The 13,796-nt window shown below is 42.8% G+C and overlaps 1 protein-coding gene across 1 annotated transcript in view; it reads left to right on the forward strand.

The window, feature by feature from the left end:
- Positions 1-13,796, forward strand: part of GLB1 (galactosidase beta 1) — a gene marked incomplete at its 5' end in the record, with an annotated part of 48,713 nt that overhangs the window by 20,486 nt on the left and 14,431 nt on the right. Inside the window, 6 exons of the mRNA XM_084260648.1 lie at positions 860-1,040; positions 1,876-1,934; positions 2,800-2,921; positions 3,016-3,056; positions 4,724-4,836; positions 8,436-8,510. Coding sequence (XP_084116774.1) covers positions 860-1,040; positions 1,876-1,934; positions 2,800-2,921; positions 3,016-3,056; positions 4,724-4,836; positions 8,436-8,510 — 591 coding nt within the window. The remainder of the gene's footprint in view (positions 1-859; positions 1,041-1,875; positions 1,935-2,799; positions 2,922-3,015; positions 3,057-4,723; positions 4,837-8,435; positions 8,511-13,796) is intronic.

A 13,796-nucleotide genomic window follows, 5' to 3' on the forward strand; every position in this document is an offset into this window, starting at 1 on the left:
TGTCACAGGTGTCGCAGTTTCAGTAGCTGAAAGATTCTGATGAAATCCTTTGTCCTAAAGAACCAAATACACTGTTTCCAGAATTCAGAGAGCACTTGCCTGCTCCATCAAAGTTGCTTCCCACAACAGTAGAAAGCAACAGATAAAACCAGTGGAGCTTTTTTCATCTGAGTTTCATATAATGCCACAATACATTACAGTTCCCTGAAACCCTCTGACAGAAAATCAGTGAATAAGTACACCTGCAGGTAGAAGCCAAACCAGTATGAAGTAAGCCTGAAACTTGTGATCAAAGTGGCCTCAAAATTTAGGCTATTTAGATCTTAGCACCTAATGTAAACTGTGCATGTCTCAGGACCCAGTGTTGTGTGTTTATGGCGAGTAGCTTTGGTCTTAAACTCCTTCTAGATGTGCAGTGGTGAATTGTTTTATATTCTCAGTATTTGACCATAAGAAAAGCTTTGCTTTGAATTATTTTTAATTTTTTTTAACTCCCTGGTTGGCACAGGATGGGATAGGAGACCTTTTTCATTATGTGCCCAACATCATTGTTTTTGATCAGTGTATTCTGTCCATTGAGCAAAGGCATTGGAGAAAGCTATTCCTTGGCAGAAAGAGTGCCTGGTGTCGGATTTGGAGCTTGAAAGCTGTTCTGGAAGTAAAATATAGTTGCAGTTTTGATCATGTCTCAACAAGTTCTATGGTTTAATTGTTCTGCTTGGAAAGTGGGTTATAGGTCTTCATTTTTTTTAATAAAGACTGTTTTGATTGCTGTTGCTAAGTAGCCCAGGGCAGAGATTTTTATGTGGAGGGTGGTTTTGTAAGAAGCTTTTCTAACTAACTTACTTTTGCTGTGCAGGTAGAAAATGAGTATGGAAGCTACTTTGCTTGCGACTATGACTACCTGCGTTCCCTTCTGAAGCTCTTCCGCCAGCACCTTGGGGATGAGGTGGTGCTGTTCACAACTGATGGTGCAAGCCAGTTTCACTTGAGATGTGGAGCTCTTCAGGGCCTTTATGCAACAGTGGATTTTGCCCCAGGTTGGAGACCATGGTTTGTTACCAAAAAAATCTGCTGTGTGTGTTTGTGGCAAGACAGACTGACCTGACTGCTTGACAAACCTGTTTGTTTTGTTTAAAAGGGGTAATACAATCATAGAATATCTCAAGTTGGAAGGAACCCACAAGGATCATCAAGTCCAACTCCCTAGCATTTATGTATATTTGGTGTACTCTTAAACATACAGCACCCAGTTAGAGAGTCATAATCACTTCCTCACATGATGAAATAATGAATAAACAATTTACACTGTTCATAGTGTGTATCTCCTAAAAAATAGCATATTGCCTGGCTTCTCTTCTTCGCTGTAGTCTTGGTACGGCAACCCCAGGTCTGTACTTTTACTATTAAATTTTACTATTACTATCATCAAGTAGCAATTTTGACATTTCTCAGACTTCTTGCTGCCAGGTTGTTGTTCCTGGCAAAAGCTGGGTTTTCAAAAAGTACATCTCAAAAGCAAAGACATACCTGCATGCAGGAATACATGTATGTATGTATTTTAAGTAAGTTCCCCAACTTAAACACTGCAATCCATTCCTGCTTCCTGAAGTTACTTTTTTTGTCTGGGTTTTTGCTAGATATTGGAAGGGAGGTAAGACACCTGTTTCAGTAAAATGAAGGACTGAAAGAAGTCACAGAATGATCAAGGTTGGAAGGGACCTCATAAGATCTAATCCAACCCCCCTGCCCGAGCAGGATCACCTAAATTAGGTCACACAGGAATGCATCTGGGTGGGTTTTGAATGCCTTCAGAGAAAGAAACTCCACAAGTCATGAGTGTAGCAACTCAATTTTATTTCTATCTGCTTATAGGTGGCAATGTCACAGCAGCATTCTTAGCCCAAAGGGGCAGTGAACCTGCGGGCCCTTTGGTATGTCATTTTGCTTAAACTTCTTGTATCATTCCTAATCTTGCCGTGGCAAATAAGAGCAAAGGTGACAATAGTGAGTTGGACAGGGTGAGGGTCATGTTTATGAAGACAGAATTTTCACGTCAGAAAAACTGAATAGAGGAACTTCTGTGTTGGTCAAATACTCATTAACGGCTGCTCTGCAAATAGTATTTTAGTCCCAAAAGGTATTGCTTTTGTTTCAGTACTTTTTCCTTGCTAAAGAGACATGTTTACAAAGCAGCGGAAACAGTACGTATGATTAGACGACTGACTTAAGTATGTGGGTAGGTGGAAGTTTAATATTCAAAGGGCTTCCTGTTTTGAGCTACCCTTTAAGTTTTACAAAAGATATGATAGGATGTGAGATCTCTGGAAGCTGTTTTAATAAAGTTCAATCGAGGGAACAAGATTCTCTCTCCACTGTGAAATTGGTTAGAATGCAGTTTGAGTATTTGAAAGATTTGTTTTCCATTGCATCTAGTTTGTATATGCTATTCTGCAGAGATTGCATTGATTCATCGTTGGTTTGAATGTTAAGCATCTGAAACATGTTCGTGTGGACAAGTTCCAAGGAAACCCATGCTCTTTGCTACTTGAGCAATTGTTTTCAAAGTGTCCCTATAAAATGGAAACAATCCCTTAATTTCTTTGACCCATAATCTGCTGAAAAGGACTGACTTAGTGTGTATACTTTGCTGTAATTATGGTAGTTTAAAAATGGCACAAATGAGGCAAGGTGCCTCTCTTCCTTCCCTCTGACAGTCAGTAACCTTAAATTATATTGCATTCTGTTCTTGTTCCCTCTTCATGTTTTCCCTTCCTCTTTTGCCCTTCCTCCTTTCAGGTTAATTCTGAGTTTTATACTGGATGGTTGGATCACTGGGGGCACCGTCACTCTGTTGTGCCTGCACAAACTATAGCTAAAACACTAAATGAAATCCTGGCACGTGGTGCTAACGTTAACCTGTAAGTGTGTGTTCAGTAGAGGTTAATTCTGGGGGAATTTATTTTTCCCAGTTCAGCAAAACCTGATTTAAGTGGATGACTTTTTCCTTTTTAGGTACATGTTTATAGGTGGGACTAACTTCGCCTATTGGAATGGTAAGAAATTCTTTAAATTATACTATGTAGGGGAGCTGTTTGAGTCAGGTAGTGATGTATTCTGTGAAAGTATAAGGTGTGCCTGCTTTCACTTCACAAAAGATGACTGCACTAGTTGTTCTCTATTTCCAGTGTGTTGCACTAAACTGTGGTGGTTTGACCCTGGCTGGAGACACGACACCCACCAAAGCCACTCTATCACTCCCCTTGTCAGCTGGACTAGGGAGAAAATATATATTGAGAGGCTTAGGAGTTGAGATAAGGACAGGAAGAGATCATTCTGCAATCAGTGTCATGGGCAAAACAGACTCAGCACAGAGTAAAGGATAGAAAACTCTCTTAATTTATGACACTGCCCTGCACACCCAGTGACACCAGAGTCGGGCAATGAGAAGTGTGGCCAGATCTTAAAGCACCTCCCCCCACCCTTCCCTTCTTAGCAGACTTGACTTTAGTCATGATTTCTCTCCCTTCTTCCCCCCATTGTGGCACAGGGAGGGACAGGGACTGCGGGAATGGGGGTTTCAGTGAGTTCCTCACTAGTGGTTTTCCTTCTCCAGATCTTAAAATGCCTCCATCTCCCTGCACCCCTTCCTTCTTAGCACTTTGCTTTAGTCCTGATTTTGCTCCCTCTTCCCCCCCTGCATTGTGGCAGGGGGAGGGGCAGGGAATGGGTTTCTGTCAGTTCCTCAGAAGCGGTTTACTTTGTTAGCTGGGGGGACCATTCCTCACACCCTTCTCCTGCTGCAGTGTGGGGTCCCACCCATGGGAGACAGTCCTCCACAAACCTCTCCACGAGTCCTTTCTATCAGGGTGTGTCAGCTCCTCACCAATTGCCTCAGCATGGCTCCCTTCCATCGGGTGCCAACCTTCAGGCCCAGACTACTCCAGCCTAGTCTCCTCCATGGAGTCACAAATCCCCTCAGCAAACCTGCTGTGGCACCAGTTGGTCTCTCCAGGCTGCAGGTTTTGTTGCCAGGACCTTGCTCCAATGCAGACTTCCTGTGGGGTCATAGTGTCCTTCTGGTATCTCCACCCACTACGGTGTGGGGTCCTCCATGGGCTGTAGATGGGATCACAACTCCTTGTCATCATTCATGGACTGCAAGGGCACAGTCTGCTTCACCATGGTCTTCTCCATGGGCTGTAGGGGAATCTCTCTGGCACCTCATCTCCCCCTCCTTCACTGACCTTGGTGCCTGTGCCATTTCTTACACCTTCTCACTCCCTTCTCTGGTGGCAAAAAGTAGCTGCTAGTGTTTTTTCCTTCTTAAATGTGATTCCCAGAGGTGCTGTGACCATCACAAGTGGCCAATAGTGACTCTGGCCTCGAGCCAGCTGGTGTTTGCTCTGTGGGGCCTGCAGAGAGCTTCTGGCTGCTTCTTGCAGAAGCCACCCTGGCAGCTCCCCACCACGCAAAACTACAATGTAAACTCACATTGTATTTATCTTTGCAAAGGCTACTTTTGATTCACTCAGTCCTGTGAAACAGTTGAAACCCACAGAAATTTGTTTCTCTTCAGAGTGTCACCGAAGAAGGTGTAACAGGGCACTGTGAGCTCAGAAGAATGATTTCCTCCATCAGGAAAAGTTTCTGTATGCACCTATGGAAAAAACAAAACAACTTTCTCACTGTTCTCTTGCTCTTTTTTCCCCCCCTCCCTTAGGTGCTAATATGCCCTACATGCCACAGCCCACTAGTTATGACTATGATGCTCCACTGAGTGAAGCGGGGGATCTGACAGAAAAATATTTTGTCTTGAGGGAAGTCATTGGTATGGTAAGTGTCCCTAGGACATGATTAGAATGGTTCTTTGAAAAACAAAGTTCTCTGCAAACTCCCTTCCTCTTGTGTTGATATGTCACTTCTGAAATTGTTATTTTCTGCAGGTAAGGGAAGTAGAACAAGGCGATAGGGCCAACCTAACTGCTTGTTGGTACAAAAAGAGAAAGAAATGTCTTGCACCTCTCTGTCCTGATGGCTGCCTCCTTCCTTTCAGAGCTGGGGATAGAGGTGGAGGTCTGACACTGATATGATTCAGCTCTGCTTTTTTGCTGCGTTTGTTTCTTTCAGCTCAAGTTCTCTAAGCCAAATGGGCTGACTCAGTCAGATGAGAGCCAGTGCTGGCACAGGGGGAGCAGAGAGGAAAGTGGGAAAGACTAGAGATGGAGGAGGCTTGAACAGAGCTTTTCCCTTGCAGCATCTGTCGTCCAGGCTCATCACTTGATGTTGGCTGATATGCACTGTAGCTTAGTGCTATGGCTGGCTGTATCCCAAGCTTCATGCTGTGGCTTTAGGCCTCTGAGAAGGAACGTGCTTATCCAAATAAAAATGTCTTGTCTTAGTAATGCCACAGACTGTAGCTAGCAGGTGGGCACTACTGCCTTTGCTGTAGGAACGTGCAGTATGTCTACAAGCTGGAGATTGAATTGAAAGATGGAACCTGGATTTTTGAGTAGACTTGCATTGGAGGCTGCTCAGATGAGGCTTAAAAGCAGGTTCCATGGGCTCAGGTATATACTCACTGTCTTGTTGCATGCCAACAACATTCCTATTCTCTAGAAGACATTTTTTTTATAGGAGTACGTCTCCCAAAAGTGTATTACATTTCCCTGGGGTTGACCACTTTATATCCACCTGTAGAAGGCCTGCTGTGGATCATTTTATTAATTTTCTCCATTACCCCTAAGCTTTCTATTGAGGGGATATTTTTGATAGCCTTTCAAGGAGAACCTCCTGTCTTGATACAGCTTTTCTCACCAGAGAAATTCCCAAACTTCCTGTTTTTGAGTTGTTTTCTTCAAGGCAGGGTTGCTATCTGAAATGTAAGCAGTGTTCTAGTGCTCTGAGACAGCCTTGATAAGATCTGGGGTATCAAGTATAACCTAAGGTGTGTTGGGGTCACAGTACAGCTTTTTGTTTTCATGTGGTTTGTTTGCTCCATATCCATAGGATCTCAGTGAAGTTTTCCTGCCTCTGCTGTGGGTTCAAAACAGTCTATCTATTCAGTTACACTTTGAGGTGAGGTGATGAAAGAAAATTAAGTTGCCTCTAACTAAGGACCACAATCAACATTAGCTGTGTTACAAGGCTAATGCTTTACAGAAGCACAGAATCACAAGGTTGGAAAAGACCTTTGCGATCATCAAGTCCAACCATACCCGTCCTCCACTAAACCACATCCCTAAGCACCTCATCTATCCCCTTTTTAAATACGTCCAAGGATGGTGACTCAACCACCTCCCTGGGCAGCCTGTTCCAGTGGCCAATAACCCCTTCCATGAAGAACTTTATCCTAATGTCTAATCTGAACCTGCCCTGGCACAGCTTGAGCCCATTCCCCTTGTCCTATCACCTGTCGCTTGGCTGAAGAGACCATCTCCCACCCCTCTACAACCTTCTTTCAGATAATTGTAGGCAGTGATAAGGTCTCCCCTCAGCCTCCTCTTCTCCAGGTTTAACAATACCAGTTCCCTCAGCCACTCCTTGTAAGGTTTGTTCTCCAGCCCCTTCACTAGCCTGGTTGTTCTTCTCTGGATGCACTCCAGGGCCTGGATGTCTTTCTTGTAGTGAGGGGCCCAAAACTGAACACAGTACTTGAGATGCAGCCTCACCAATGCTGAGTACAGGGACACAATCACTTCCCTGGACCTACTGGCCACACTGTTTCTGATACAAGCCAGGATGCTGTTGGCTTTCCTGGCCACCTGGGCACACTGCTGGCTCATATTCAGTTGGCAGTCAACCAGTACCCCCAGATCCTTTACCAGGCGGCTTTCCAACTGCTCTTCCCCAAGCCAGTAGCTCAGCACGGGGTTGTTATGTCCCAATCATCCTTTTCTGTTTCCCTCTGTTAATAAATGTAATAAAGGGCTTCAGTTTACAGCTTCTTTCAGTTGTTGAAAGCATTCTGGTTTTTTTACTACTTGGGAAATTTCCTACATTTGACTTATTTTAGGTGAATATAGTTCTTCTTTAAGCTCGAGTAACTTGATTATTTTGAAATACAAAGAAGAGATGAACTTGTTACAGAAAAGATGTATCATCAGTCCCTAATTAAGATTTGACACGAGGTCATTTGGAATTGCATTGCTGTGTTCTGTTGAAGAAAAAAACCCCAAAACCAACTAAACAAACCCCACTTTGTCTTGGTGCAGAAGTGAGCTTTTAAGCATGAGTTTTATGCTGGGTATACCATGTATAAGTGATGATTTGCTCAGCAACTCATGCCTTGTGCTAAAACTTTCATGATTAAATCAAATTAACATCTCTTGAGAAAAGTGCCCTTTCAGCCTCTCACCAAAATTATTAATAAACACAGCTAGGAGCTGCAGTGACATGACAAATGGCAACAGACACAAGCTGGAATGTGGGAAGTTCCATCTGAATAGAAGGAAAAACATCTTCACTTGGAGTGTGACAGAGCACTGGAACAGACTGCCCAGAGAGTTTGTGGTGTCTCTGGAGATACTCAAAACCCGCCTGGATGTGATCCTGGGCAAGCTGCTCTAGGTGATCCTGCTCTAGCAGGGTGTTGGACTGGATGATATCCAGAGGTCCCTTCCAACCACTGCTGTTCTGTGATTCTGTGACTTGCCACGCAAAGGTGTCAAAAAAGTGGTGAATATCCTCAGCCCCTTCTCTCTGCTGAGCTTGGGTGGCTCTTCCTAGAGATACAGGTCAAGAAGTAAACCAGAATAGCCCAGCAGTCAGTGTTGCCTTATCTTGTTTCCCTGTGATTCGTTGGTCAGTTTTCTAGGGACAATTGGGACTTCAAAAGACTTAATGGAGCTGTGGAGGGGGTTGTAGTCTCAAGTCCTGTTTCTCTAAGAAACCAGACCAGGCAGAAAAGGATTAGCAATTGGTGATGGTGGTGGAGTATAGTGACACTGAAAGGAAAGGTACAGGAGGCTAATGATTCCCCAAGTGCTGGTAAAGAAAGATCAGGTAGAAATACTACCCTACAGACGTGGACAGGTGAACTCAAGCTCCCAGGGACTGGGGACCTGACTGTGGGAGGGTTGTTGAAGGCAGTAAGGCAAGCTCTAGCCACAGGAGGGCACTGTTTGTTTCTTTGTCAGCTCGTTTGTTTGCTATGCTTTTTACTGTTACCTCGAATAGCTATTAAAAATCGTTTATCGTATGTGATCAGGTCAGACTTGAAAAAAAAACCTCAAACCCACCCGGCAATAACCCAACACCTTCATATTAGACTAGGTGCAACTGTAACCCTTTAGTGCAGTGGTGTTATCTGCTTTTAGCTGAAGTTCTACTTTTGTGACTTGTGAAATGGTAGGTGTGAAATCAGTTAAAGCATGTATGTAAGTGTTGTGTGGTGGTGTGTTGTTTGTTTTTTTTTCTTCTCCTTCCTTTTCTAGTATAAGGAGTTACCAGATGGTCTTATCCCTCCAACAACACCAAAACTTGCATATGGGAAGGTTCGCTTGCAGAAGGTAAATTTACGTCTCTAATAAGCTGTGTATCTTTCCAAAATGCTGTATGTTTGCTTTTTGCAAAAAAATGATTATGTGGGAATGATGTCTAGATATAAAAAATAAAGAGGAAACCCTTGAAAACACTTTCAGGAAAGAGGGAGCACAGCTTGGGAATTAGGACTCATGGTGGAAAATGAGAAAACATGTTCTCTGGATATAAAAAGAAAGATGATTTTTACAATATGCAGCGTGTGCCTGAAGTTTTACATTCATTTCTGTTTTGCATTACTAACACAACAGAGTCATAGTTGTCTAAGGTAACTCACATATGAGTATTGTAACTGGGGGAATGCTAGCATGAGAGCTATGAGCAAAGAGTGGTTTTTGTAGCTAGTGATGTCCCTGAAGTAGAAGCTGCAGGTAGGATACACATATTTTTTTAAATACATCTTAGTATTTAAATTTTTTATATGGCACTTTTCACTTAATTTGAAAGTGTTAGTGATAAAAGTTTCTTACAAGATTTGTGAAAATCTGTAGCTGATGAGAGAAATTAAATGTTTCCTGCCAAGTGAAAAGCATGCAGAACCTAGCATGCAGAACTCAGTCCTGCTATATCCTGTCTGACAACAGTGGTTTAAATGGTCAGCAGGTGAGTAACTGAGGTTTGTCCATCGCACAATCATTTTTGGACCAGTGACAATTCTCTGTGAAATCCAATTTAAGAACTAGGTTCCTGCAGCAAGTGTGGAGGGTGCTTTAAGTGGGGGGAGAAGGGGAATAGCCCAGCTCATACCTGTTGTCTCTTCCACTATATTCCTTCTACTGGACACAAACAAATTGTTTTGAAGTGGAGGATTACTGCAGTTAGTATGCTGGGTGCTGTAATTCATAATGCTTTGATTTTCTAATTTGTACTTTTAATTTGGCAGCTATCTTTCCAATCAGCAGCGTATCTGATCTGTTATGCACTGCAGATGAAATGTTGCTAAATTTGGTGGTGATAAGACTTTGCAGGTGTGTTCAAGTCATCCCACTCAAGTGGTGGGCAGATATACTTTTAGTAAAAAGCTCACCGGTGAAGCTGAAGCAAACATAGTGCGCTCACCAACCTTTGACTGTCTTCAGACCTTTTACAGCAGGGGTTGCCATGTGAGGTTTTGCTGAACTGGCTTATATCTGGTAGTGACTAATTATATACCATCGTCAGTACACCCATTATTACTGCTGCTGTTGTAGGCTGCTGGTATAGGAGTCTAGCAACCAGGTTTTGACTGTCCCATCTTCTCATTGTCTATGGCTCTCCGATAGGGCTGTCCAATTTCACTAGAAAGATGAACTTTCATGCCTGCAATAAATGAATGCTGTAGGGAGGCTGGCCCAGACACCTGTCTTACAGAGGAGTTAGATGGCTGAACTTGCTCAAATATTATAGCTTGGACCTGGCCATCATATTAGGAGCTCTGTTCCTGCACCTTCTCATCTTCCACGGGTGTGGATTTTACAAGGGGAGATGTTTTACTCTCCACCCAGCAGTTGTAGGAATCCAGATGGCATGTCTAAACTGCCAGGTGTGATAATGTTCCTGTTGTTGCCTGTTACATCTGCACTGAAAGTCTTCAGAGTTGTTTTTTGGGAGAAACCCTCCAGGCCAAAGCTGTCCTCCCAACCTTCTCATGCATTTTAGACCTTGCTGGGACCAGGTCCAGGGCAAAGCCTGAATATAATTGTGTGAATATCAGAGAGGGAATATTTTAAATGCTAAGACTGAACTCTGGTAATAGTAAGCTTCCAGCTGTATCATTTGTAGTGTCAGTGATAAAGCAGGTACTGTGCTGCTTCACCGTGCAGCCGAGGTCCACCAGTCTATCCACTATGCAGAGCTTTGAATCTACTGCAGTGAACCAACTCCCTTGACATTTCTGTAGAGTATTTTCAAGAGTCGTCTGGTGTACTTCAGAGGTATATGCTACCAGAGCAGGCACTTCTTTCTTCCCCCCCCCCCCCCCCCCCCCCCCCAAGATATTCTGTGACAATTTGGTCCTTAAGTACCTGATGAGCCATTCGGGACCTGAACTTGAGGAAAAGGGATCTTTGGCCTTAGCAGTGCTGGTTTTTGGAGATTTGCAAATAGGCTGCCCCAGATGAAAATAATCAGGGAACCCAGGCTAGTTGGGGAGGGAAAAGAAATAAAAAATAACTTTGAAAAAAGTCCCTGCCGTTCCCAGTTCAGGCAGTTTTTCGTTTTGAGTTATTGAATTATTTTAAAGAATTCTCTGGGGGGGTTGGAAGGAAATTTATTCAAAGATGCTGGGGATGCTGGCATTGCTGCAGAAGAGCAGAAAAGCAGGCAATGAGGAAAAATTCTTCCTGCACAGGTGCAAAAGAAGTGTTGAAGATGAGGAATGAGGGCAGGCAAAGGTTGAACAGCAAAAGATGGGCTCAAGAAATGTAAGCAAGATGACAGAGTTTAGGAGTTTAAGACCCAGAATGTGGAGAGCATCTTTACCAGAGAGAAGTGAATGAGTCTCAGTGCCTACAATGCGGCTACACAGGCTTGTGAGTAGCTCATAGTCTCTGGTCACTACTTGGAGAGCCCTGAGGACCATGTGGTCACAAAAAAGTGTCTATTCCAGTACTACAGCCTGCAGATTTTTATGTTCTGGAGTTGTAGTCAGTTCTTGAGACGTGGAAAGCTCAAGCAATAGCAGGTAACACTGATATGATTTTGGGGTAAAAAGGGGTTAAGCAGACAGGATGCTACCAGTAGTTGATATAATTTCTGTTGAAGCTATGCTTTTTTGGTTTGTTTTTTTTTTTTTTTTCATGTTTCATCTCTACCTTTTGGTTTTTAAGACCTTGCTCTGAAGGGGAAAAAAAAAACCCAAACCTATTGCAATATTTTATTAGTAGCCATCTGTTGTTTTACAGGTTGAATTTTTAAAATCCTTGACAGCATTTGTAACTTTAAAATTTACTGTTAAGTTTCTGTTGTCATACTGATTGTCCGCTAAGTACTAAGAAGCAGGCAACAGGAGCTTGCAGCAAAAGCAGATCTTGTTTTGGGCTGGTTTTTGTACACACAGTACAAAAGAGGGAAAAGTTTAACAAAAAGAATCAATTTGTAGTTACAAAGAAATAAGCTTCTACCAGACCAGTCTGTAAGTGAATCCTGTGCCACTGACCTGTATACAGAACAGAAGCCTCCTTGGCAGCAGGAACTTAAAAGAAGGTCAAACAGGCACATGTGCAAGCTGCTAATACTTGGTTCAGCAAGATGGAAAGCAGCACTTCTTGCTGGTTAGTAGCTCACTCAAGTGACTCTGAGCATCTTAATACTGCCTACGTTAATTTCTAATTTCACCTGGGGCCAAGGCTGTTAATGCTTGGAGGACTGCTGTTTAGTTCTGTGAATCAACTCTGTCAGTGTCTGTGCAAAGATACTCATCTCTTGCTTCACAGCTGTTGTACAAGATCCAGCAGTTCGGTCTGTCCTGTGGCCCGCTCGCAGTTGCGTATAGCTTTAGCATCACTGGCTCCCTTGGAGGAGCACAGGGTAAGGAATGGAGCATGTGCACAGCCCAGAGCATTTGGGGAATTTTACTCCACAAAAGCTGACTTGTTATTTTAGGTATAATGCTTAAACTGAAAATGTAAGAGCAAACTACTTTATTCAAAATTTTGCAAGGCATGATTTGATTGGCATCCTTCTTACCAGAGTGAACATGCTTACCTCTGGACTAATAAGGGTGACCCAATCTCCAGCTCATGATGGTGTTACCATTTGTACAGCTAATGGCCTCCTTTTGCTTTCTTGTTCCTATCTGAAGAGTTGAAACTCATTTCAAAAGTCCATTTATATCTATGCCTACCTGCTTGTCATGGTTTACCCCCAGCTGGCAGCGAAGCCCCACATAGCCCCTTGCTCAGAGTCACACAGTGGAACAGGGGAGAGAACGAGAAGGGGAGAAGCGTGAAAACTTGTGGGTTGATACGAAGACAGTTTAACAAGTCAAGTAAAAACTGTATGCACAACTAGAGCAAACAAAGGAAGTTATTTGCTACTATTTAGCAGCAGGCAGGTGTTCAACCATCCCTGGGAACGCAGGGCTCCATCACGTGTAACGGTTACTTGGCGAGGCAAACACCATAACTTTGAATGGGTTTCCTCTCCTTCCTCCCTTTCCCCCTCAGCTTTTATTGCTCAGCACAACATTGTATGATATAGGATGTCCCTTTGGTCAGTTGGGGTCAGCTGTCCTGACTGCATTCCCTCCCAACATCTTGTGCACCCCCAGCCCACTTGCTGACAGGGTGGCGTGAGAAACGCAAAAGTCCTTGATGCTGTGTGAGCACTGCTCAGCAATAACAAAAACATCCCTGAACTATCAACACTGTTTTCAGCACGATTCCAAAACACAGCCCCATAAGGTTGCTATGAAGAAATTCAATTCTATCCCAGCCCGTACTGGTACTATACTGAAAAAATAATTGCATGTACATAAGTGGTTCAGGCTGACTTCTACTGCATATAGGATTTTGCACAGTCCTATCCATTTTAATATATAATTGCAGTGTTTTTGAATTTCATGTATGCTCTGCAAAAATTCAGTACTTTCCATGTTTTTAAATGCCTGGTTTTTACTGTTTTTTTTTTCTCAAGCATTTGAAATTAAATTTGCATTTGAGAAATATTTTGACTGTCTGATATGTAATTACCACTGAATAGCGGCAATACTTTTGATGGAACACTGATAACTTGCATGAAAAATACAAAATACAATTGATTACTTTTGACACAGCATATTGTGTGCATCTTGACTAACATAAAATTGATAGCAGACTTTGAGAAAGAGTTGGAGATGAGTATATCATCACAGAAAGAAATTGCAGATGGTAACAAAAGGTAATTTAATTATACACATGTAAAACCTTATTCAGCAAGGTACTTAGGCATGTAACTAGCCTAAACCTTGCTCCCAGTCTCACTAAAATCAGTCCAGCTACTTAAATGTGACACTGAATTACAACCTTAGGGTTTCTAAAAGTCACTTTAAATAGGGTAAATTAATTTTGGATAGCTCTTGATGGGAGCAAGTTGCATCCTTACTTAGCCTAAAATGATTGCAGTGTAACTCACTGGAAATTGGTAGCAAAATTTAGATAATGCAGTTGTCCTGTCTTAATTGTTCAAACCAGTTGTGGTTGGTTATGCAACTTTCGTAAGAAACTCCTGGGTTAGCTCTCATTAGCTAATAACGGGTCACTTTTGGTTTTATGAAAGCACAGAAAATTTAGAACATC

The sequence above is a fragment of the Gallinula chloropus genome (genome assembly GCF_964237585.1).
Source record: "Gallinula chloropus genome assembly, chromosome: 2".
In the NCBI taxonomy this organism is placed as follows: Eukaryota; Metazoa; Chordata; class Aves; order Gruiformes; family Rallidae; genus Gallinula; species Gallinula chloropus.